Here is a 23,740-nt window from a genome sequence, read left to right as displayed (position 1 = left end):
TGCTATAACTTAGATTCTTGCAATGGTGGAGCTCTTGCACTCTCCACCTAAGGCTGTGTAGCATGTCAGCCATCTTCAAAATCTCTCTTGCCCGGAAAGCACCTTTGTACAATTTCAGATCTGAAGCTTGTAGTGTTTTGTTACCACAACATATGACTGTCACTGGCAAACTCTAATATGTTCTGGATTTTCAATTTGTTACTTACCTCCAAGTAGGGCAGATTGTATTTTCTCAGAAAACTAGCAAATAGATTCCAGTGTCAAGGACAAAATAAGCATTCATTGCCAACCTGTATAAAAACCAGTCTAAGTCTTTATTTCAGTCTTTGACCGGCATAACAACAATGTAAACAAAAAACAGTTAAGACAATCTACTCCTACAAGATAATAGGCAATCTCTATAAAATTACCTAAAATATAATATAGTGAGTAGAAGAAGCTAAAAGTTAAATCTACATAAAAAAGGAAAAACACTTTTTTTACACAGTAAGTTGATTGATTGATTGATTAAGTGCTGTCAAGTCGGTTTCGACTCTTAGCAGCCTCATAGCTAGGTGTATAGCAAATAGAGACCATTTATTTATTTTATTTTCTCTTCCAGGGAGCTCAGGGCAGCATGTGTGTCCCACACACTCCCAAGCCAATTAGATAGGTTAAAGCTTAGAAATTCTGACTGGCCTAAGGTCACCTAGTAAGCTTTATTGCTGAGCAGGGATGAAAGTGAAAGTGTGCGTCTTTTGTACTCAAAGAAGGAAAGACTGGCTGAATTCTATGTGGGATAAAATTAGGTTTTTTAATACAGTGTTTCATGTCAAAGCTTTAATTCTAATCAGAAACTCTAAAACGGCCACCTTCTCATCTCTCTGATGCAGGTCTTATGTCACCATGCAGCACTATGGCGTGAATGGTTACTCTCTTCATGCCATGAATTCCCTGAGCGCCATGTATAACCTGCACCAACAGGCAGCACAACAAGCTCAGCATGCCCCAGACTACAGGCCTTCTGTGCATGCTCTCACCCTGGCAGAGAGACTGGCTGGTAAGAACAACTTATGGATTTTGTGTTTGCATTGGGAAAGAATTGTACAGAATGGCAGCCTGAATCTTCCTGGAATGACACCAAATCATGAGCAGATCCAAGAACTGGGAATTTTAAAATATCTGCAGACTAGCCCAGATTAAAGCTGGAGTGGCAGTTTGCATAACTGCACAAACTGGAATGAATGAGCATTCTGGACACGTGTGACTTTTACAAAAGATACTCAAAATAGTGAGTAAAGTTGGACATATTCACACTGTAATGTTTGTTGTAGTTGAGTATCTTACCTTCCAATTCTGTCCAATTATGTTCTTTCATGAGAGCTGAAGAGTTGGACATAAATCTGAGAAACCCAGTTCAAGTATCTCTTAGAGGATCCAGATCCCCCATCTACAAAACAGGGATAAGAATTAATTTATTTATTTATTTATTTATTTATTTATTTATTTATTTATTTATTTATTTATTTATTTAAATAAGAACCACCTATTTGAAAGTCATTGCAACAAGCTTAGTAAACCACGTGTTAGCAACAAGCTTAGTAAACCACAGGTCCTCTTTTCATCTTAGGTGAGATGAAAGAGGGGGAAATCTTATAGAGACGTATTCTCAGGCCCTGCACCCGAAGCCTTCCTATTTGTTTCTTTTAACTTTGTTAGCAGCCCAGTTGTTTTTCTTTGTATGATGCACACAAATTACACTAATTAAATTGGCCACTTCTCTTGTCTTCCAACGGCTGTACGTTTCAAGACATCATTTTGGAGGCCCGTTATGGCTCCCAGCATCGCAAACAGAGAAGAAGCCGCACAGCCTTCACAGCCCAGCAGTTGGAAGCCCTGGAGAAAACCTTTCAGAAGACCCACTATCCAGATGTGGTGATGAGGGAGAGATTGGCAATGTGCACTAATTTGCCAGAAGCCAGAGTACAGGTACCCAAAACTCAGTACTTCTCACATGAAAAGTCTCAGGGTGACAAAAGATGTAACATTTACATTGTGATGGGAGTGGCCTGAACACACATTTCTTCTCTGAAAAGAATACCTCAGAATGTGTGTTTGTGTTCAAATTACTTCCAGCATACTTAAACTGTTACATCTGTCTTCACCCTTCTTCCAGATGTTAGCTTTTTTGTCCCCCTTGAAAATTGTATACATAGTTCACAGCATGCTTCACATTGTGCTAATATAAAAGAATGTTCTAGTTAGCTTCTTGCTCTTCAAGTCATACACATCTGCATATCTTGAAATTGAAAGCATGTAACCTTATTTTTTAATCTTGAAACCTCAATTTACTTTACTTTTAAAATGTGCTGAAATCTAATTTTTGGTGGCCATGTTAGGATGTTAGTTAGAATTCAGAGAGAGAAGCTTTTAAAAACATTTGAAATTTCACTGTTTTTAGTGTAGAAAATGTATCACAATACATTTTCTGGCAGGGCGGGAACTAGCATTTGTTGGTTTTTCTTAGAGGAGTTTCAAATGTCTGAGAGTGACTGTGGTCCCAGCTGGTGCCTACTTTCAACCTGTGGGCTATGATGCAAAGAGCTTCTTGTGCTTTGTTTTTTTAGTGTTCTCTGTTCAAAATATGCTAGAGGACCTTCCCACCCCAGAAAACAACAGTTTAGGCACAATCTGAGCATGCATTATATGTCAATGTATGCAATGTATGTTGCAATATATTGCAACAATGTATGTAATGGGTATCTGCCCACTGGAAGAGCTTATTAAACTGCCTAATATTTATTTATTAATTAAAAATACTGACATTCCATTTTTCTGTTAGAAAAATATCCAGATATTTCCTGTCCTTCATACCTACCTGCATAACCACTGAAGATAGTGTGTGGTGTGTGTGCGCGTGTGTGCGTGTGTGTGCAAGTAGGCCTTCCCTGAAGACCAAAGTGAGTGGGCCATCTCATTTAGAAGAGGAGGGTGGTTGTGATGTACTGTTCCTTTCAATCATACCCTTCTTTGGAGTTTGTTTCCTGTATGACTCTCAGCTCAATAATAGGAAGTTCATGATGGTTCTCAGGCTCCTGAGCAGTGGTCTCTCTACGGTTTTTCATCTCTGTGTGGAATGGGTTTTGTTCTGAGAGGCAGTATCAAGGCAGTGTGCATGCACATGTATTCAGAGTGGGGCCTTCCTGATTCAACCTGAGCGGAATCTAAAATGAACAGAGCGGTCATCCAAAAACTTGTGAGCATGTGCTGGGAATGTCCACGGACCGAGGCCCTTTATGGGCCTCAGGACTAGTTCAAACGGTGGGTGGTTCCACCAGTTCAATGGCGAGCGGGTCCTGCTTTAAGGGCGGGGGAGGGTGCACTTACACCCTCCCTCGGTGTGTTTCCCCCACTGGCGCTCGCTTATCTAAAAGCCCATCAGGGTGGCAGCGTACCTCCCTGCCGCCCCATTTGCCACATTGTCCGTATGTATCCAGAAGGTGCACCTGCGCGCAACGCAGTTGTGCCCGCTACTTCCAGGTACATCCTGAAAACATGGCAGCAGGGAGGTATGCTGCCGCCCCAATGAACTTTTAGATAACTGGGGGAAACACAGCAGGGTGGGGGTGTAAGTGCACCCTCCCCCACCCTTAAAGCAGCACACACACTCAGCTGTCAAACCAGCCCCCACCAGTTCTATGCACATCCCTAGTGTGCGCACGCCTTAAAGAGAACAGTGCTCCTGAAAGTTTGGGGGGAATTTATTCTAAACTCATGAGACCCCATAAAGCAATCCCATGATATCTTAGTCTCTTTAGGGCTTTACAAGTCAATGCCTTGGGATTATTTTAATGAAAGGTGGTATATAAATGTAACAATAAATAAATAAATAAAAATGCAAACACTTTGGACTGAGCTCCAAAGCAAACAGGCAGACAACACTGGTTTCGAGTAATATAATATTCCCAGTAGGGTTATCAGCCCTCCAGGACTGGCCTGGAGTCTCTAGGAATCAGCACCCATCTCCAGGTGATTACTGAAAGCAATGGTGGAGATTTTAATAGCTGTATATTGTGAAAAATATTGGAGGGGAATAGTCTCCATGAGTAGCTTCTGTCAGAGTTGGTTTCTGGTATAAGCTCCCTGTAGTGGGCTCCAATTACAGTTCTCACGATTGTATTCCTAGTTTTAGTTTTATAAGGTATCTCAAAAACAAAAAACCCACCCGCACAGCCTATATTATTACTATAGGATACTAAATATATTTTCACTGACTCCTTCTTCTCTGCCAAATGAAGGTTTGGTTTAAAAACAGAAGAGCCAAGTTTCGGAAGAAGCAGCGCAGTCTGCAAAAAGAGCAGCTCCAGAAGCAGAAAGACTCTGAAGCCAACCACAGTGAGGGCAAAGCAGATGCTCCTCTCTTAGAAACACAGACACCAACTCCCGATGCAGACAAATCTCTGAGCCTGCCTAGTGAGGGGAATGCAGAGCTCAACCTGACTCTGTCAGAGCAGTCGGCAAGCGAGTCAGCAGCCGAGGACCAGACTGACCGGGAGGAAGAATTCAAGATTTTGCTGGAGGAGAATAAAGCAGACAAGAGCCCAGGAGCTGAAAACAAGACTCTCAACAGCAAGAGGGCAAGCCCAAAAGCAGGTGAGGAAGAAGGTGAGGCTTGCTTCTCTAAGAGGACTCTGGGTCAGCTCCAGAACCCAAGAATGAGTGCAGATGAATATTTCTCTTTCTCTAAAAATTGACTCCCCCCGCCCCCCGCAAACATACCTTAGGCCCATTATCATGACCAAAAGCTGTGTACGAGGAGCATCCAGTCAGGCTCCAGGCCCCATGTGCATTCCTAAGAAATTGCTGTGTCATCGCAAATCGAGGTGGAGGACTGGAAAGTGGTTGTGTGCTAGCCACAATCTGGGGTAGAACAGCGCGGAATGAGTTTTTCTTCCACGTTTGATAAAATGCTGGGTAAATGATGTAGGTTGGCCACGACCACCCTACCCAGGTCACAGCTAGTGCACGATCACTCCCCTCTCTACCTCAGTTTTGGTCAACACACAACCATTTCTTGGGAGGGCTCATGGCCCTTGGCACCTGGCTGGATGCTGCTTTTCTCCAGTTTTTGGTTGTGAGAATGAGCCTTTTCTGTATTGGAGGAAAAGTGATCATATGCCCCTCTGCCAGCTTTCCCCTCTTGCTGGCATGAGTTACTCAGTTGTAATATATGCAACCCAATTGATTAGTCATTACCCACTTAATTTAACATTGTTACCAAGACTGTTTTAAACAGGTCTGTGGTAACAATGAGATCTGAAAAAAATCTGGATTCTGAATGCGCAGGACATACACCATAGCCAGATGTTTCAAAACCACACATGTAGTGGCAACTGAAGATCAGACTTAGGATTTATCATAGCATGAGCTCCCCAAGACCACAGCTGCCAAAGAACTCAAAGGCTGTGCCCTAAATTTGTAGTAGTAAGAAAATAAAAAGTGCCATAAATTGGACTTGTGCAGAAAAACATGGCCACAGGGCTGTTCTGTTCATATGATGGGCACAAGGTAGAAGTCTCTATATGTGATGGGGAGCCACCATCCTGCACAGGATTCTTAGCTGCAAACATTACTTCTGTAGTAGTTACCAATCTGGCTACATGCTGGGAGCCATTATGCAAAGAAATCAAAATATTTTCATGCAACTACCATGCAGTCATTGCCTATGCGGATATGATCTTTGGGTGGTTCTGAGGTTTTTCACGCCATTTTCTCTAAAATCCATGTAAGGACTATTGTTTAAGAATGAGACCCCACATTCTCACAATTCAATCAAGCTTGAAGAATTAGGAGCATCATTTTGCAGGGATATATGCCAGGAGGATCCCAATGCATAATTGTGTATATAACTGGCATCGTTTCTTCAAAGGTCAAAATGCTTTATACTCTGTATATATTTCACCCCCGAAAGATCATGGTGAAGCAGATCAGTCATACTAATTACAACTTTGGGGACTATTTTTCAATATGCCACATGCCTTTGGCGAATCAGCTATTCACTGCTAGAAGCTTCCCCATGCCCCCCATGATGAGATGCGCTTTTCAAAATACAATTCATTACAGGTTCACTGGCAACTTCTGCTCTCAGTGAATGGCTGAGGGTAATTTCACACAAGCTTTTCATCCTTGGGTATTTTCAGTCCTGGCAGTGCAGAAGCCTTCCAATCGCTACTTAAAAGCTTAATGCATGATGCCTGTACTGCAGGAAGAGATGGGGCTGCCTATGCGATTAAGCCCAGTGTTTCTGTCCCTTTGCCCTCACACAGAAATCCAGGGAAGGGGAAAGATGGTGGCAGTTAATATAATTGCATGATTGGAGGATACCTACAGATGCCACCTGATAAGCTTGAGTTTTTCAGGTGATTTAATCATCTGCTCAGGCAGTACTTTCACCCTGATCTTCTCCCTGCACATGGATGTAGCATTTGAGTAGAGTGTACATGCATGTGTGGGTCTGAAAAGCATAATCTAGTTTCTTTGTGCAGCCTGCATGCAACCCACAATACACACTGGGTTATGTCTGTGTACCTAGTGTAGGACTGCACAACCTTGGCCTTCCAGCTGGTTTTGGATTACAGCTCCCATCATCACCAGCCACTGTGACCAATAGTCTGGTATTATTGGAAGTGTAGTCCAACATCTGCAGGAGGGCCAAAGTTTTTCAGCCCTGACCTAGTGAGTTGAGTGGGACCACCAAATGTGGAGAAAAGACAGCAGGAAAAGTGTAATCTATAAAAGCCCTAGAACAGGGATGTGGATGATGAAGCCAATTCAAGTACACTCTCTAGTTTCATATCTGACTAGGGACTTGAACTCGGGTTTCCTTATTCATTGACCCACTTTTTTTTTCTAATTGAGGGATGGATGATTTGACCAAAAATTATAGACCTAGGTTAGATTCAGAGAAGAATGAAACATTCTGGAAGAATGAAAGTTACCATGAACAACATTCCCTGCTTCATATGACAGAAGGGTTTGGGTTTTGTGAGAAGCTGATCCTAAAAGAATGGCCACATTGTACTCAGGATCTTCAAAAAACACTCTGATTTGTTCAGTTTTGTTTGCCTAACTACTGGCTTGTGCAAACAAAGAGGTCTTTCAGACGCCCTTGCCGGGAAGGGAAGGTGGGCTGTGGAAAAGGCGGGAGCTTTCTGTCTTCTCCAGCAGATGAGCAGCTGCATCCATCCACCCCTCTGCTGCACCACGTGCCCAAAGGAGCAGTGGTGCAGTGGAGGGAGATGTTGGGAGTGGGCAGACTCTCCCCTCGCCTGCACCCCCAGGTGCCCTGGGGCATGAGCGCGGTGGCTGCTCTCATTAGACCAGCTGCCACACTTGGCACGGCTGCTGCTCTCCCCCGCTCCGCCACCCGCCCAGCTCACTGCTGGACGTGGCGGCAGGCTGGGAGGGGAGCCGTTTAACCCAGCAGTGATCTCCCAGAAGATCGCTGGCCGAGGTTAAGTGAACCACAAGTATGCGAACCACAGGTCCGCTTAGTCTCTGCTAAATGCCAGGTCAAAACGTGGGGCTTGGCGAGGGACCTCACTCCCAGCACTTCACAAGTGCAGCCTAACCCAGGCTGGGCTATTTTAACTTGAGTAAGGCTGTGCATGTGAATACCCTTATATTAGAGAAAAGAGAATCGGCAATAATTTGTGGCATTCTCAATTTCACAGATCAGCATTTGTGTATTATTTATATCCCATCTTTCACATAAGCTTCAAGGCAGCTAACAAATATCACTTTTGGGGGGTGGGAGATATTTTTGCAATGAGTTTCGGGAGATGTGAGAAGACTGCCTTTTACTGAAGTATGTTTAGCTTGGAGAAGAGAAGTGGGGGGGTATCATAGGTGTAGACAAAGACTTGTTGGATTGGGTCTCATGATCAGTGAGACCCATTTTCCTTGGGTGAGCGGGAAGAGCGGGCTAAGCCCGCTCTCCCCGCTTACGAGTGGGCAGGGAGTCCTGGGAGGCTGGATCGGCTGCCCACACGATGGCTGGCTCCGTGACGGAGCCGGCAGGGGTGGGGGGAGCGGGGGCTGCGTGGCCCCCACAAGTCCCAGTATGCCCTGCGCAAGCATGCAGGGCATACTGGGGAGACCCCCTGGAGCTGGGGGTCTACTCATGAGTAGGCTCTTATCTTCCTGCTCCCACATGGCATGAGCCTCCTACACCCACGCAAGCAGCATGGCAATGACCTCCAGAGCTCAAACGGAAGTGGGAAAACTTGCCCTGGGTCCTCCAGGATCCCACAATGCACTGTGTGAGCAGTGGAGTGGCTGCCGTCATGATTACAGCCGCTCTGCTCTGCCTGGCCCCTCATTGCCCCTGATTCTCTAATTAACGTGGCCACCAACCACCCAGGAGCTGGTCTGCTACTGCTACCCAGGGATGGAGTGTCTGGGTCAGGAGGGTTCCCGATTCCCCAAACAACCAGAGCTACCTGGGATAACCCTCTCCTACCCACTCTGGTCATGAGAATAGCTTCCAGGAATAGATTTAATGGGCTTAATTTGCAAGAGAGTAGATTTCGGCTGAACATTAGAAGAAACATTTTTTTGACAATTGACAAATACATACATTTATTGGGAGGGGGGGTGTATTTAGTGAGGTGCTGGGCTCGCCCTTGCTGGAGGCTTCAGGCAGTGGCTGGATAGTCACTTGTTGGGGATGCTCAAGCTCTGAATTTTCTACATCAAGCAAGAGCTTGAAAAAAATGACCTCCAAAATCCCCTCCAGCTCTGACTAGGCAACAGGGATTATTTTTGTTTCTTGTAAAAGACCCTCCACACACAACAACAACAATATAGCCTTTCTCAGTAGATACGTATCACATATGCAGAAGCAGTTAATAACAGCAGCAGCAAAAAGAGCATATGAAATCTCTGTACAACACAGTGAGAAATTTTACCAACCCAGCGGCCTATCGGATTCTATCCTTAGTGTAAGAACTGATAACTCAGCTGGGAATGTTTTAGCTCTGATTTCCTCCATTGAGCAGGGTTGGACTAGATGGCTTCCAAGGCCCTGGCCAGCCCTATGATTCTCTGATATCTGCTTTAAATAGCCAACCTCCAGTTTAGCTTTATGACAGCCTTATTCTGCAATCTGGACAACAATGTCCAGAACTGGAAAAGATAAAACAGTTTTCATATGTGACGTTAAAGGACATCTTCATACGCTTTGTACTACGTGTAAATGACAGCGCAGAACAAACTGAAGACATTTAGAATTTAGGTTTTACATTGATCAAGAAGAGTAATGTACTGCCTTCCCACACTCATGGTTCTCTCCTTGCTCCCCCTGCCCCTGCCCCCGCCCCAGCATGCTGCAGTATTCATAGCTGCCCTGAATTTAGAGTAATTTGGAGTAATAATAATGAAATAATTCTTTCTGGAGCTAAACTTATTTCCCAGTACAATTCTGTTTTGTTGACTTTGTTTTGTTCTCCCTTTAAAAAAACAACAGATTCACCTCTCAGTGCCACAGCCACACCATCTTCCAGCAGCAGTGTATCTCAGACCCACTCCTATTCCTCCTCACCACTCAGCCTCTTCCGCCTACAAGAGCAATTCCGCCAGCACATGGCAGCCACAAACAACTTGGTCCATTACTCCTCCTTTGAAATGGGGAACCCTTCTGCCATGCCTTATTTGGGCATGAATGTCAACATGGCACCCCTAAGTTCACTGCACTGCCAGTCCTATTACCAGTCGCTTTCCCATGCCCAGCAGGTGTGGTCCTCTCCTATCCTGCAGGCTTCCTCCTCCCTTCCAAGCCTGAACAGTAAAACTACGAGTATCGAGAACCTACGGCTGCGAGCAAAGCAACATGCTGCTTCTCTGGGACTGGACACTTTACCAAACTGAGTGGCAGGCATAAACATGGTAAGAGTTCAACTGATGGATGACCACAAGGAAACGCACCATGTCTTTGCCACTGGACGGGTTGCCCTTTGACATGCAACATGTTCTCAACTTTGCCCTGCATCAAGGTGCTTCCACTCATAAGGAAACATTAACTCCTTTTACGTCTCCTGTAGTTCTGGTTTCCATATTGGGGTATTACTCTGCCTGTTTCCACTGACCTATTTAAAAATAACCTACAGAAAGGAAAGATGTTTTAAATGTGAAATTGAGTCAAATATGTAATATTTGGAAAGATTCTTTAGATGATGCCATGATAAATGTGTTGATTGAATTGTTTCTCTGGGGTGGGGGGAGGGAGAGAAGGACCTGCTTCATACTGTATATAGTTTATATAATGTCGGAAACGTTCCTTCACTTGTGTGTTGACGTCAGTGTTGCCTTATGCAGAATTGTGAAGCACGTCCCTTCCCTTTTCTTTTACATTTATTCTTATATACTAGGTAGAATCAACACTGTAATAAAAAAAGCCAAATTCTGTCAGCTGATTTTATATGGTCAGTGTTGCAGGTGTGGTTTAACAGAAAAATATTCTGAACCCCCAATGCCATGTTCTCCCCATGTTCTCCATAGTAGCCACATTTTATCAATGCCAGGAGCTTATTAAGAGTTTCTTCCTGCCTAAGCACTTGTAGCAGGAAGGTATCCACTGCTGGAGCACTTCTTCAAATGAAATGAATGAGAGAAATGAAAGCACTAGAACTTCCTTTACAAACCTCCTTTACAAATTCCAAAGATTTTTTAAATCTAGTTTCTCTCCTTTATTGTCTTCTGAAGTGTACACACATTCCACTGTATAAATTTTGTGTAAAACCTTTGAGATTAATTCGGACAATGAATTAAAAGGTTGTACTTGTCATTTCCCAGTGCTTTCCTACTAGTTGCAAGTTACAGTTCTTTGAACAGAAGGATAGATTTAAGATAAGTATGGGACCAAGAAGTGAAAAGTGAGCAGGGGGGAGTGAGTGGAAACCAGTAATTAAAATCTACCCCCATGCTTGTAGGACAGAAACGGACATTGGGATAAACATCAAGGGGCACTTAATAAGCGATTTTATTTTCTGTTATCCTAATTGTACTTTAATTAGTCTTGTGGTCCTTTTAAAAAAAGTGTATCTCCTACACCTTAAATAGCATTAATGAGAGTTAGCTGAAAACAGGACATTGGGGGGTGTGTTTTTAAAGTTAAAACCAAACCAACATTGTAAAAACTTGTATGAAAACTTGTTCAGTGAACACTTGAGCTTCATTTTTTCACAGTCTAAGGTCACTTTTCTGAAAGATTAATATCCCCAAGCAAATCTTAAAAATTTCGCTCTTTACATTAACTCCCCCGCCCCCCCCCCGCCCCCCAAGTTTACAACACAATTTCAAGGGGAAAGTTCTGGCTGAATTTCATTATAACACTTTCAGCATTTATTTTATGCTAGTAAGTGAATGGTGATATCTGCTATTACATACTAACTGGAAACCAGCTAGGAACTAATTTGGCCACCTTAAAATGCCTGTACAAAGCTGAACAGAAAGATACCCAAGAGCAAGGCTGCTTTTGTTTGGGGTTTGTAATACATTATGCCTACCAACCATTACTGGGTTCTAAAGGTAGACAGGAACAACTTCCAAGGCAGCTAGAACATTTATTAGAGCTGCAAGGCAGGAACATTTTTCTATTATATTTTGTTCTGATTAGCTGGAATTCAGGCAAAGATGTATCAAGGAGAACTAAGTGTTCTCCTTGATACATACATTATAGGCTGAACTGCAGCTGCTATCCCTTCCAGTAGACGGCACATAGCAAAGCAGTATTGTCTTTTCCACCCTCTCCACACATGCAAGATATATAAATCCTATGTGATCCTTGAGAATAATCTCAGTAATCAACTTTTTTCAAATGTAGGAGTATCACCTGCTCATCATTTTAAAAGACTGTACCTTCTCTTTTTTCCTTTTAAAATTTTTATTGGTTTTTACAATATCTTAACAATCCCGTTACATCTAATTAAGTAAATATTGACTTCCCGCTCACCAATCTGCGCGATTCATTAACTATACAAGTCAACCCTTGCTATAGTAATTCAAAACATATATCCTACACATTGCAAACTTGATTTTACTCTACCCAACCTGCTATTATTACTAAATTTCAAACCCTGATGAAAGGTCCATATTAGAAAAATAGTTCTTTAAGTATAGTAAGAATGGTTTCCAATCTTCTTTAAAACATTCCAAGTTTTCATCCCTTATCAGCGCTGTAAGTTTTGCCATCTCAGCATATTCCAAAATTTTTATCAACCAATCTTCTTTTGAGGGCATTTTATTGTCCTTCTATTTCTGCGCATATACTATTCTGGCCGCCGTGGTTGCATACATAAAAAATGTTAAGTTTCTTCTGGAAAACTCTCCTTGCGTTATTCCCAGCAGGAAGGATTTTGGCCTCTTAGGAAATGTCATTTAAAAAATTTTCTTCAACTCATTATATATCATATCCCAAAAGGCCTTTGCAAAAGACTGTACCTTCTTAAGACCGATGCTTCACAAAAGTTCCTGATTTATGACTTCACAATAACATGGAGATGGGAGACTGATTTAAACACAGAAGGGCAGAAATGTCAGAATTCCTTTAAAATTGCTCTGGAAGGACTTTTTAAGGAGGCTAGCAATAGGCATTAAATTAATATTGTGTCAGTGAACAGTGACCAGGGTGGTGAAACCTCTAAATTCACTTGATTCCAGACAGGTCAACATTGATGACTACATGTTGCTTCCAATTTATTCTGTCAGTGTAGCAAACTCATCATTTCTGTAAAGCAGAAGCAATACACCTGTGCAACTTTACAAGTAATTAATCTGTACAGGGATTCACTTGTTTGGTTTCCTTTTTTAAAAACACACATTGTTTTTCAACTTGTTTCTAGGGTTTAAAACAAAAAGAGAGAAAAAGAGTGGTTTCACTTCCCTCCACCCTGCTATATTTCTCCTAACAGTACTGATCTTTCCCTCTCTACTATGCTTGTGTCAACTAAAAGAAAATGCTAGACTTCTGTATCAGCATACAGTAAGTAAACAAGTCATCTGCCTAATAAGTATTGACATTTTAAGATGGGAATTGCCTTGGAAATCCAATGTTTTTGTTTCAGTTCCTTCTAGGAACTGCTTTTCCTTAGCCATTCACCATGATCAAAAATAAATTGTCTTATTCATTTTCATATAATTGTTTGGAAATGAGGAAAGTTGATAAGACATGTGCACAGAAGTATAGATACTGGAATGAACATATTCATTATTTCTAAAAAGGACCAAGCACTGAAGCTGTTTTAGCTTTATATCATTAAAAGAATGTAACTGTGAGTTTGTTTTTCTTGCTAGCATTGTTTCAAATGTAGGCAGTACTGTTGCCTAAAATCTGCATGAACTTGTAGGTTACTTTGCTGTAAAATAAGTTTCCCCTTCCATTCTGCATGGGCCGGTTCAGACCCTTAAATGCCTGTGGAAGGAATGTGCATGACCACACATCTCAGCTTCGTGTTTAAGACAGCCAGTTGCCTGAACCAGCTCCATGAGCAACATCTTGCCTTGTGTTTCCAGTCTCACTTCGTCCAACGTGTTCGAAAAACCTCTGATTGGTCTGTTGCAGGGCTGATACTGTGGTGCGTAAACATACTACCACTTTTATTTTGTGCAAAATTCTCATTTCTGTCATCATATTTCTGTATAATCCTTATATCTTTTAAAAACAGATAGAGGGCTGAATCCACAGCATCCCTTACTCTGGAATTAATACTTGCTCTGAGTAAGAACTCTTGGAAACTGCTGCAAGTGCTGCACATGGAAGTCATTCACACTATCAAAAACTGTGTTCCACCCGGGTTTGGGGGCTCTGTGTGCTCCCAATTTTCAGTTGTGTGGAAGCAAGTTTAGAGGGAAACCTGGGTAGAAGTGATTGTGTGGAAGCAAGGTAGGAGGAAAAGCTACCCAGGAGATGGGTGCTCTAGGCGCCTATTTCTGTGTTCCCTGGGGCTGAAAGTAGCCCCAGTGAACACACTATCCCGAAGCCTGGGTTAAGGGCTCACTTGAGCCCTTAACCCCAGCAGCAATGAGCTGAGTTTAAAAGCTGTTCTAGATGGCACTGCCTCACTGAGATAAGGCCCAATCCTAGTGGTTCTCCCAGCAATTCTCATGTGCAACCTGACCCAGGCTGGGATTCTCTAGCCTGGGTTAGGGTGCATGTGAGAATAGCCACATGTTGTAAACACAACAAAAATCATAACAAGCACATTCTTATGCCAGTTTGTTTAGAAGCAAATCCCATTGTTCAATGGGACTTACTCTCAAGTAAGTGTGTATAGGATTGTGGCCTTGTCCTTGCAAAATTAATGCTCAGTGGCAAACAATGCAATTAGTTCTTTCTTATGATCTCCAAAGTATGAACTGTTTTTCTGTCCTGCAATTATTGCATTAACTCCTTTCTCTTATATCTCAAGGTCTACTTAGCCAAATTAGTAAAACTTCTGTTGGTCCAAAAGCTTTAATTGAATCACAAATTTCCTGAATATTGGTACAGAGAAAGAAAGAAAACATACACACACTAGCCACAAGCCCCAAAGTAAGACATTTAAAAGAGTTATTTAACTATCAAATTGTATGTACAAATTTTGTTACAGACTTGTTTGAATTTGGGAAGAAAAAAATTAACCAGTAAATTCTAATATACATTAATCAGGTTTCCCATAGAAACAGGCAATTTTGAGATTTATTTTAAAAAGATTGCATTTCAAAATAAAGTGACCATTTCTCACGATATCATCTAGATAGACATTTCCCACCATGCTTGGAAAATAATCAATCTGAATAACAAGTCCTATTTTGTACAATTTAAAAGTTGTAAACTTAGTAGAGCCATTGCTTGAGTATTTGCAAGTGGAGGCTGCTGCTTGGATCATCAATAAATGCTTTAGACTGTCATGAAAGCAGGGTCATGCACAATGCAGAGATCCCATCCTAAAGTTTAACTGGAGAGCACTTGAAGGATCAGATCCAAATCTAAAAGAAGTGGGTTCTTCATCATCATAGTTGTAACCTTAAGCTTACCATTAACATTTCTTTAAATGCAGTAGCTGACATCCAGAGCAGCATTCCAAGGATACAAGAGGCAGAGTCTTCCCAAGAAGCAGAGCACATGTGTAGGGGGAGAGCAGAGCAATGTTTGCTGATCTTCCTTGCCTCAGTATGTGCTCCTTAGCTTTCAGATATGTGTCCCTAAAGGCTGTACAGCCCTCAGGGACATATTCCTGGAAGACAAAGAGCACTTATGGCTGCAGGGGAGAGCATCAAAAATCCCTCCTCTCATGCACATGCTCTGCTGCTTGGGAAGACTCTGGTTGAGTTAGGAGCAACTTCTCCTTGAGAGGATGCAGCTCCTGCTGCATCTTTGGAATGCTACTCTAGATGTCAGTCAGTGGCACTAGTCCACACAAACAGCAGATTAGAATGTAAAATGGTTTTTGGATTGTACCACATGACTGAATTTATTCACATGACTGAATTCCTCCGTTTTAAAAAATCCTTGCACATCTAAAGCTAAATATGAAGGAGAAGGCTAGACTGGACGACTCCTCCCTTACAGGTTCTTTTTTTATGTGCAGGAAATAGACGTGTATGGAGACTCATTCAATGAGAGCTCCCAGTTACAGGCTAAAGTGAACCAATGTGAAAATAACCTCAGCTGCTGCATGGGAGAATTGGGCTTTACTTCCAAGTAAACATGCTAAGGCTGGAGGTATACTTTGTGCCCATGTTAAGCTCAACTGTGAATAAAAAAGGCTAAGATTATTGTCCCCCCCCCCCACGACAGGTTCTCTTGTTTGCTTGCTTCAAAAAGCATTGAAAATGTGTAACAAGGACCACACTGCTCTCTGGTCAAAGGTGTAACTTGTAGTAATTAAAATGGACTTTCTCTATATTTGCATAGAGAAAAGTTAGCCAAAGACAGATAGCCCAAGACAGCCAAAGATGAAGAACAGCCCACATCTTTCTGCACAAGTAAAAAGCTCTGCTATTACAGTGTAACCTGGGCTGCCTTTGTTTGGCCATGTGAAGTACATATGTGGGTGGCCATTATATAATGGTTACCAAGGATATGTGGTCTTCAAGTATACATAAACGGAATACATTGGTACTAGCTGACCCGTGCGGCCGCCGCCGCCCTGCGGGGGCCGAGTGCGGCCGCTGCGGCCTCGCCTCCGCAGGCAGGCCCGGCCAGTCCCGCCGCCTCGCCTCCGCGGCCCGGCCAGTCCCGCCGCCTCGCTTCCGCGGCCGGGCCCAGCCAGGCCAGGCTACCTCTCTCTCTCCTCCCGCCCCCCGTCTCCGGCGGGGCAGAGTGAGGCCGCCGCCGCCAGCGGGCCTGGCCAGCCCCAGAGTGCCACCGCCGATGCCGCGGCCGGCCCCAGAGTGCCGCCATCAGGCCCGCCGCCTTGTCTCCGCGGCCGGGCCCAGCCCGGCCAGTCCCGCCGCCTCGCTTCCACGGCTGGGCCCGGCCCCGCCGCCTCGCTGGGCCCCGCCGCCTTGCCGTGCCTCGCTGGGCCCGCCGCTAGCTGGGCCCCGCCACCACGGCCTGGCCCGCCGCCATCGCGCTGGGCCCGCCGCCTCGCCCCGCCTCACGGCCGGGGCCGCCGCCGCCACCTTGCTGGGCCCACCGCCTTGCTGGGCTCCGCCGCCACGGCCCTGGGCCCGCCACCTTGCCTCCGCCCAGCAAGCGAATTCTCCTGGGTGTGCTGCCAGCCAATCAGGCACCCCCTGCAGCCCAGCCAATCAGCTGGGCTGCCGGGACGCATTTCTCCTGGGCACACCCAGGAGAATTATATATATAGATATCAACTTCTTTGTAACTTAAGCTGATTTATAAGTAGAGTTGTGCGGGTTCCCCCCCCCCTGTTTTGTTTTTGGCCCGAATCCGAAACACCCCCATTTTGTTCTTTGTTCGAAATTGCAAAATCTGAATCTGAAACGTTTTGGATTTTAAAAAATTGGCCCCTGGGAAAAAAATAGTGGGTGGGGGTGGTAGTACCCGATGGGTGGAAACTACCACCCAAATTTCAGAGGAATTGGGCAAAGGGCTGATTTTTGGTGAATTTTTGAAGTATAGGATTTTTCCCATAGGGAAGAATGGAGGTTTCAGCAAAAGTATAGCTTCATGTTGGGGGGAAAGGGGTGGCCCAGAGCAGAGTAGGGTGGGTGGTAGTGCCCAGTGGGGGCAAGGAAGCTGCCAGAATTATTTCAAAAGAATTGGGCAGAGGGCTGATTTTTAAAGATGTAATGGAGTTTGCGCGTCTGTAAAGTTCTTCCCCATAGGGAATGATGGACCTCCATAATTCCTGCCCCATAACTACACTTGGGGGGCACCAGGGTGGCCCAGAGCGAGTGGTGGTGTAGAGCACATAGGGTGCCAACCACCCGCATGGGTTGCTAACCCATGGGGTACTGGGTTCTGTTGTTTCTGAGATGTTTTGAGTGTAGATTCAGATTCTCTGGTAGCAAATGAGAGTGGATTCATGGTTTGTCATTGAAACTCTCATATGCTACCAGAGAATCTACACTCAGAACACCTCAGAAACAACAGAACCCAGCACCCCATGGGTTAGCAACCCATGGGGGTGGTTGGCATCCTGTGTGCACTACACCACCACTTGCTCCTGGTCACCCCAGTGCCCCGCAGGTGGAGTTATGGGTCTGCTGAAACCTCCATTATTCCGGGGGGGGGGACCTTAAAGAAGCATAAACTTCAACAATTCCTAAGAAATCAGCCCTTTGCCCTATTCCTTTGGAATCTGGGTTGAGGCACCCCTTGGGGCATTGCCACCCAACCCACTGTTTTGCCCCTCAGGCCCCCTTTCTGCCCCAAATCTGACCCAAAGACATGTCAACTTCAGAAATCCTTTAAAAACCAGCCCTTTTCCCAATTCCTTTGTAATCTGGTTGGCAGCAGGCACCCATTGGGGCACTACCACCTGAATCACTCTTCTGCCCCCAAAGCCCCCTTTCTGCCCTGAATCCACCCAAAATAACATCATCACACATCAACAACAGCAGAGCTTTGGGAAAAAATCAGGCAGATTTCCAAAGGTCATGCACATCCACATCCCCACCGCCTGAAATGCAATTGATCTACACACAACAGGGTAAAACAACACCACCAATGAAATGCACACTGCCCCACTGGCCAATGAGGGTAAATGCGCACTGCCCCACTAGCCAATGAGGATAAAATTTACCCTTAAATTTGCTTAAAAGGAATAAGGAGGCAATTGCCAGCAGATCAGCCCATGCTTTCGCTGGCCAATCTGCGGGCTGGAAATTCAAACAGATGTCAAAACTCAAAATGGAGACTGAAGGAGAAAGACTTTTCCTGACAGCAAAATGGAGTTCCGAAACAGCCAAAAGAACAAAACATTTTGTATCCGAAACAGGGACGTTTTGTTTTGGCTACAAAATTTTCTGTTTTGAGCATTGGGTGTTTTGTTTTGGCTACAAAACAGCCAAAATGGCCTGTTTTGTGCACAAAATGTTTTGTATCCAAACCGAAACGCACATCCCTATTTATAAGGCCCCTATTCCTACCTGGAGCACTAAGCAAGGCAAGGCAATAGGCTCCCAAAGTTACTCATGAATTTCTAAATTAGTCAATGGCACTAGGAATCCGAAGAAGTTGTGTAACTCATACAAAACACTCCTATTTGAGGGTTTTGGCTTTTTTTCTTTTTCTTTTTTGGATGTAAGTCCCATTGTCTTAAATGGGGCTTACTCCCAGAAGAACGTTTCTAGAATGGCAACCTTAGTTACCTAAAAACACCTACTTCCAGCACTGCCTCCCAAAATTATGACCTTTGGGGGACTCTCAGTTTTGGGAGGCACAGGCTACCGTAGAAGGAAGTGGGGATTATTGAAAATTGCCCCCGCTGCTCTGCAATGGGAAAATCTGGTGCATCCGTGGAGGACTAGTATTAATGTCAGCCCAAATTTCCAGCAATCGCTTCAGTCCGAGTTGGCAACCGAGTGCAGCTTCTTGGCCTGGTGGCAAAGCTCCCTGTTACTTGTGGTACTAAAGGCAAGAATAAATATTCCTTCTAGAGATGTAATGTAACCAGGACACATTTAATAAAATATTCATGGAATATGAAATTTGAATGGCCCTCTTTGTCTTTCGAAACTCTTAGTAACTAATGAGGAGCCAGGGCAACCAGTTTAGAGATATCTTGGGGGTTTAATAAGGTTTTTGAATCCGCTATGTGAGTCATTCCATTTTACTAACCCAACTTGATATGCATGTCTGCCATATCTGGAGAAGGAACAAAGCATTTTCAGGGGGGTGGGGGGAATCAAAGCTATGTACCATAAATTTTCTGTAAAAATTAAGCTGTAATGTAACAGTTTTGTGCCGTAGATTCACTATCTGGCAATGCAAACATGTATAATATTTATTTATTCTGATCGTTTTAAAATACATACAATTGTATTCATTTTGAAGCAGGCTGCAGCATGATGCCGTGTGTACCCAACTTGTGTCAGTCTTACTTTATGTAAAATTGCCTGTTTACATATTCAGAAAATAAAACAATGTGAGGAAAAATTGTTTGCATGTTGTTCATCAGGACAAGTTGTACTTCAGTGGAATTATCTGCTTCCATGTTGACTGAAGATTAGAATACATTTGTAGAGCTGGGAAATGCAGGATGGTATATTATTGCAACAGGAAGGAAGGACTTCCCCAGGTCGCTTGCCTCGAAATGTATTCCAAGTTGCTGTTTTAATTGGAAAAAACCCTTGTATTTTAGGGCAATCAACTATTTAAAACGTTCATATTTTAGAGTTCCTAAATGACTATTACATTTCTCATTATTTGCAAGCATAAATTTTGCTTCTTTTTCTAAAGTCCCAGTTCCCTCTCTCCTTAACAGTTGATGCTACAAAGCCCAACTGAAACTCTAGAACACAGAGGACACTAATCTGAAAGATGAGTAATAAAAATATTAGCCTACATCTAAACTAAGAGTTGCGCATAGGGGATGCTTACTTCCTCACATGCACAGAAGGGATTTTCAGCAGTCTCCCCTCCCCTCTGCAGCTGTCTATGCCTCCCAAAATATATGTCTCTGAGGCTTGTGGGAAAGTTGCCCTTTCCTTCTGTGCATATGTGAAAACATTTCCCATGCTCAGCTCTTAGTTTGTATGTAGCACATCGTAAAAAAAATCATGCTGTAAAGCACCTTCTTTAAAAATAAACACTAATTAAGTTTGTGAGCAACAGACAAGTTGATTTGAATCAGATCATTCATATTGAATTGCTATAATGAAAAGCCACCAAATTGTCTGCCAAAACCACAACTATCCTCAGAAATCATCCGGAGAGGGGGATGGGTGGGGGCGAAGAATGATGCTATGAGAAATGAGAAGAAGATTGTTGTGAATTTCTCAGCTTGGTTTAACAGCGGATTTAGATAATTTTAATACAGGTAAACTTCAGATCACCTAAAGAAATATGTATATAATGGGTAAGGTATAGGGGAGAATCGGCATTAATTCTCTGTCTACACTCCACTTGAGATTACTTGGCAAACTGTGTAATTGGGTGTCCTCAGCAACATGATGAAATGTGCCATAAACATCACAAAACTGGTACTGTATTAAATCTGCTTTTCATAATCTTCTCTCATTTCACAGACCTGAGATGCTTTTATTCAATTTCTCCTGACTAACTTGATATGTAAAGCCATATAAACATAGCAATGCATAAAGCTCATGAAAATGTACTTATTACTGATGTTTCTCTCCCGTAGCTAAGTTGTTGGTGCAATTCAGGGTAATTCCATTATTTCTAAGAAATGCATGATACACATTTATCTTTGACTAGTATTTTTAAGCCCGTTATGATAACGGGCGCTAGCTTTCTATCCCGTCTTTTCTGTCTCTCTCTCTCTCTCTTTCTGTCTCTTTTTTTTCCCCTTGTCCCCTTTCTCTTTTTGTTTTTGTTGTTGTCTCTGTTTTTGTTCTTCCTTATTTTGCTTATACTTTTGGGGTGTGTGTGTGGATGAATAACGGCCAAAATGGCCCATGAGAAGGTGGCCGCCCCCGCCTATCGCCCTCCCGCGCACCCAGCTGCCGGAGCCCACCTTACCCGCTCCAGCCCGAAGGAGAAGAGAGGAATTCGGGAACAGAGCTACTCTCTGTGTTAAGCTGCTGCCCATACTGTCGCAATGGACGCAATAGGCGTCCTTTGCGTCCATAGCGGCAGTTTGAGCAGTGACTTAGCACAGAGAGGAGCTCTGTTCGTGAGCTCCTCTCTTTTCCCTCGGGCTGGAGCGGGTAAGGTGGTCTTCGGCAGCTGGGTGGGCGGGAGGGCGATAGGCGGGGGCGGCGACCTTCTCATGGGCCATTTAGGCCCTTAATCTTTTTTGGGGGGGAGCGGGGAAGGTGATTTTGGGCAGCTGGGAGGGCGGGTGAGCAGGCGGGGGCGACGGCTGTGAGCGGGCGTGGGCCTCGTTGGCGGCTTCGCCGCCACCTCGCCCAGCTTCCCTGTCCCCCGTCTCGGTCTTCCCCCGCCGCCATTGCCCTCGCCTTTTTCAGGGCGGCTGCTTCTGGTTGCCTCGGCCTCCTCTCGCCGTGCCGCAGCTCATGGCCGAGGCGGCGGCTCTGCCGCCGCCTCGGCCACTTCCCCCTGCCGCCACACACCAGCTGATGGCCGCCCGTGGCTGTGGGACACTGGTGTCTGCAGTCCTGTGTCCCTTGGGCTCTTCTGGGCCTGCGCTTCGCGCAGGCCCAGAACAGCCCAGGGAGGCAGGGACGCAGATCCCCAACATTCCAAAGCCACGGCCACTCACTTAGCCTTTTATTATATAGGATTGCCAGTCTTGATATTTCATTTGTCACCTTTCCACACCAGGTCCATTAAGCTCTTGCCAGCTGCATGAGCAGCACAAATAATAACCAAAAAGGGTTTCTACAACTAGAAACACTTCTGCTACCAGACTGAGGGCCAAACTAGATGTGACATTAAATGTATAGTCAGAGGTGCATTTTAAAGTGAAAATAGCAGCTGTGGAAGACTTATAGTCCTGCTATGTTTCCTGACTGTGTCACAAGGCCAACTATGCAGCTCTCCCCTCTATGGCTACATTCAGACATAATGGCTAACCATGGTTAACGGTGGCCAAGGTTTTGATTTTGACCTCCAAATCGTGCTGCAGACATTCACCAAACCACAGCACACCAAACTCCAGTTTCAGGAGAGAGGGGGCCTTCTCTGTTTCTCGGCCTCTGAGGCCAATCCTTGCCAGCTCCACGGCCAGACTGTGGGTAAAGCGTCACCTCATCAGCAGGTTGGCCACGTTCTCGAAGGGGGTGTGCCGAGCATAGTCATGCATTTTTGGAGCGCTCTGCCCACCTGCACCAGGGAAAGGGACTTTTGAGCCCTTTAAATGCCCTGAAATGCCAGCACTTCTTCTGCCAGCAATGGCACTGCCCCCCTCAAGTAGCCCAGCACCCTGAAAGCACCACACAAGCATGAATTCATGGGTCGTTTTTGGGACCGGGGTGGGGGTTCCACTTTCAGTATGGGAGGGGAGGGGGAAATCCATATTTGCAAGTATGGGATAGGCATTTGGGAGATGCTGGTCTGTGTGTCCCTAAGGATGCTGGTCTATCTGTCCCATCATAACCAGGGAAGATGTCACAAGAGGTGACCCCAGATAAGCAGTCCATGCAGAACAATCTGAAATCTGCTGTCTGGCAGCTTGCTGCTGAGCAGGTAGCCTTCTCATGAGAGGATGAATCTATCGGGAATATGGCTGAGCTGTGCTGTGCATGCTGAAGGGCAATTCCCAGCCCATGGATGGTGAGCTCACGAGTTGAGCCAGCCCACTTAACCACCAATGAACCCAAGGGAGCCCTGCTGTAGTGGGGCCCCCAACTCTCTATGGTAAAAAATTGAACTGGTTCTCCACTACCCGCCCCCTGAATCCCTCTGAATCCTTGTGTGCACCCCAGAGGATATCCAGACACCCCATGTGCCATTGCCCGTGAAGTGGGCCAATGGGACGTACATTTACATGTATTCAGAAATCCTGGGTCTGCTCCATCTGTGCACCGTATGCAGATAAATGGGGTCAACTGCAAGGGCTGCTGGCGAGGGTGCAGCTGTGCACAGGTGCAGACAGCCAGGCAGGAGGCTTGTTTCCATGGCAGCTTGGCCGCCATACCCAGGATCAGGAAAGCAGTCTCTGGGATACCCCTGCCCACTCCTTCCCAACACACAGCAGCACAGCACAGCTCTACTTAGAGCGCTTATGGCCTGACACTATTGTGAGCGGGCATAGTCTGCATGGGCTTTGGTACCCATCCTCATCTCAGAGGAAGATTCATTCCAAAAACTGGATTGATCCTGATCCTGCTGGCCCTGCTCATAAGTAAACACCCCACACCCCACTGGAAGTTTACAACACTTTTAAACCTATTCAAAATTCCCGGGTCCTGGTCCATCATTGCACCTGATGAAGAAAACCTTTATTTGGGTCTGGTTCCAGCCTAGTCAAGTAACTAAACTTGGCCTGTGAGTTATGAACTTCAGTACTGCTGCAAGGGTTGCTATGGTAACATAATGTATCACTGTACTGTTTGGAGTGAATTGGGGGAATTGGAACAACATACAGATTGGAGTGTTAAGAACTGCTGGTAAATGGTGATTGGTGCATACTCTCAATGTTATTCGTTACATGGTCTGATGTTTGAC

General features: G+C 44.7%; 1 protein-coding gene across 1 annotated transcript in view; it reads left to right on the top strand.

Moving 5' to 3' along the window:
- Nucleotides 1–17,399, top strand: part of DMBX1 (diencephalon/mesencephalon homeobox 1) — a 52,497-nt gene extending 35,098 nt beyond the window's left edge. The window contains exons 2-5 of the mRNA XM_053242455.1: nucleotides 873–1,039; nucleotides 1,790–1,968; nucleotides 4,278–4,632; nucleotides 9,506–17,399. Of these exons, the coding sequence (XP_053098430.1) occupies nucleotides 886–1,039; nucleotides 1,790–1,968; nucleotides 4,278–4,632; nucleotides 9,506–9,906 (1,089 nt within the window). The 5' untranslated portion in view covers nucleotides 873–885 and the 3' untranslated portion in view covers nucleotides 9,907–17,399. The remainder of the gene's footprint in view (nucleotides 1–872; nucleotides 1,040–1,789; nucleotides 1,969–4,277; nucleotides 4,633–9,505) is intronic.
- The last annotated feature ends 6,341 nt before the right edge of the window (nucleotides 17,400–23,740 follow it).

The sequence above is a fragment of the Hemicordylus capensis genome, chromosome 4, assembly GCF_027244095.1.
Source record: "Hemicordylus capensis ecotype Gifberg chromosome 4, rHemCap1.1.pri, whole genome shotgun sequence".
NCBI classification, from domain to species: Eukaryota; Metazoa; Chordata; class Lepidosauria; order Squamata; family Cordylidae; genus Hemicordylus; species Hemicordylus capensis.
Note: the sequence above shows the minus strand (reverse complement) of the source record. Positions and strands in the feature narration are given on the sequence as shown.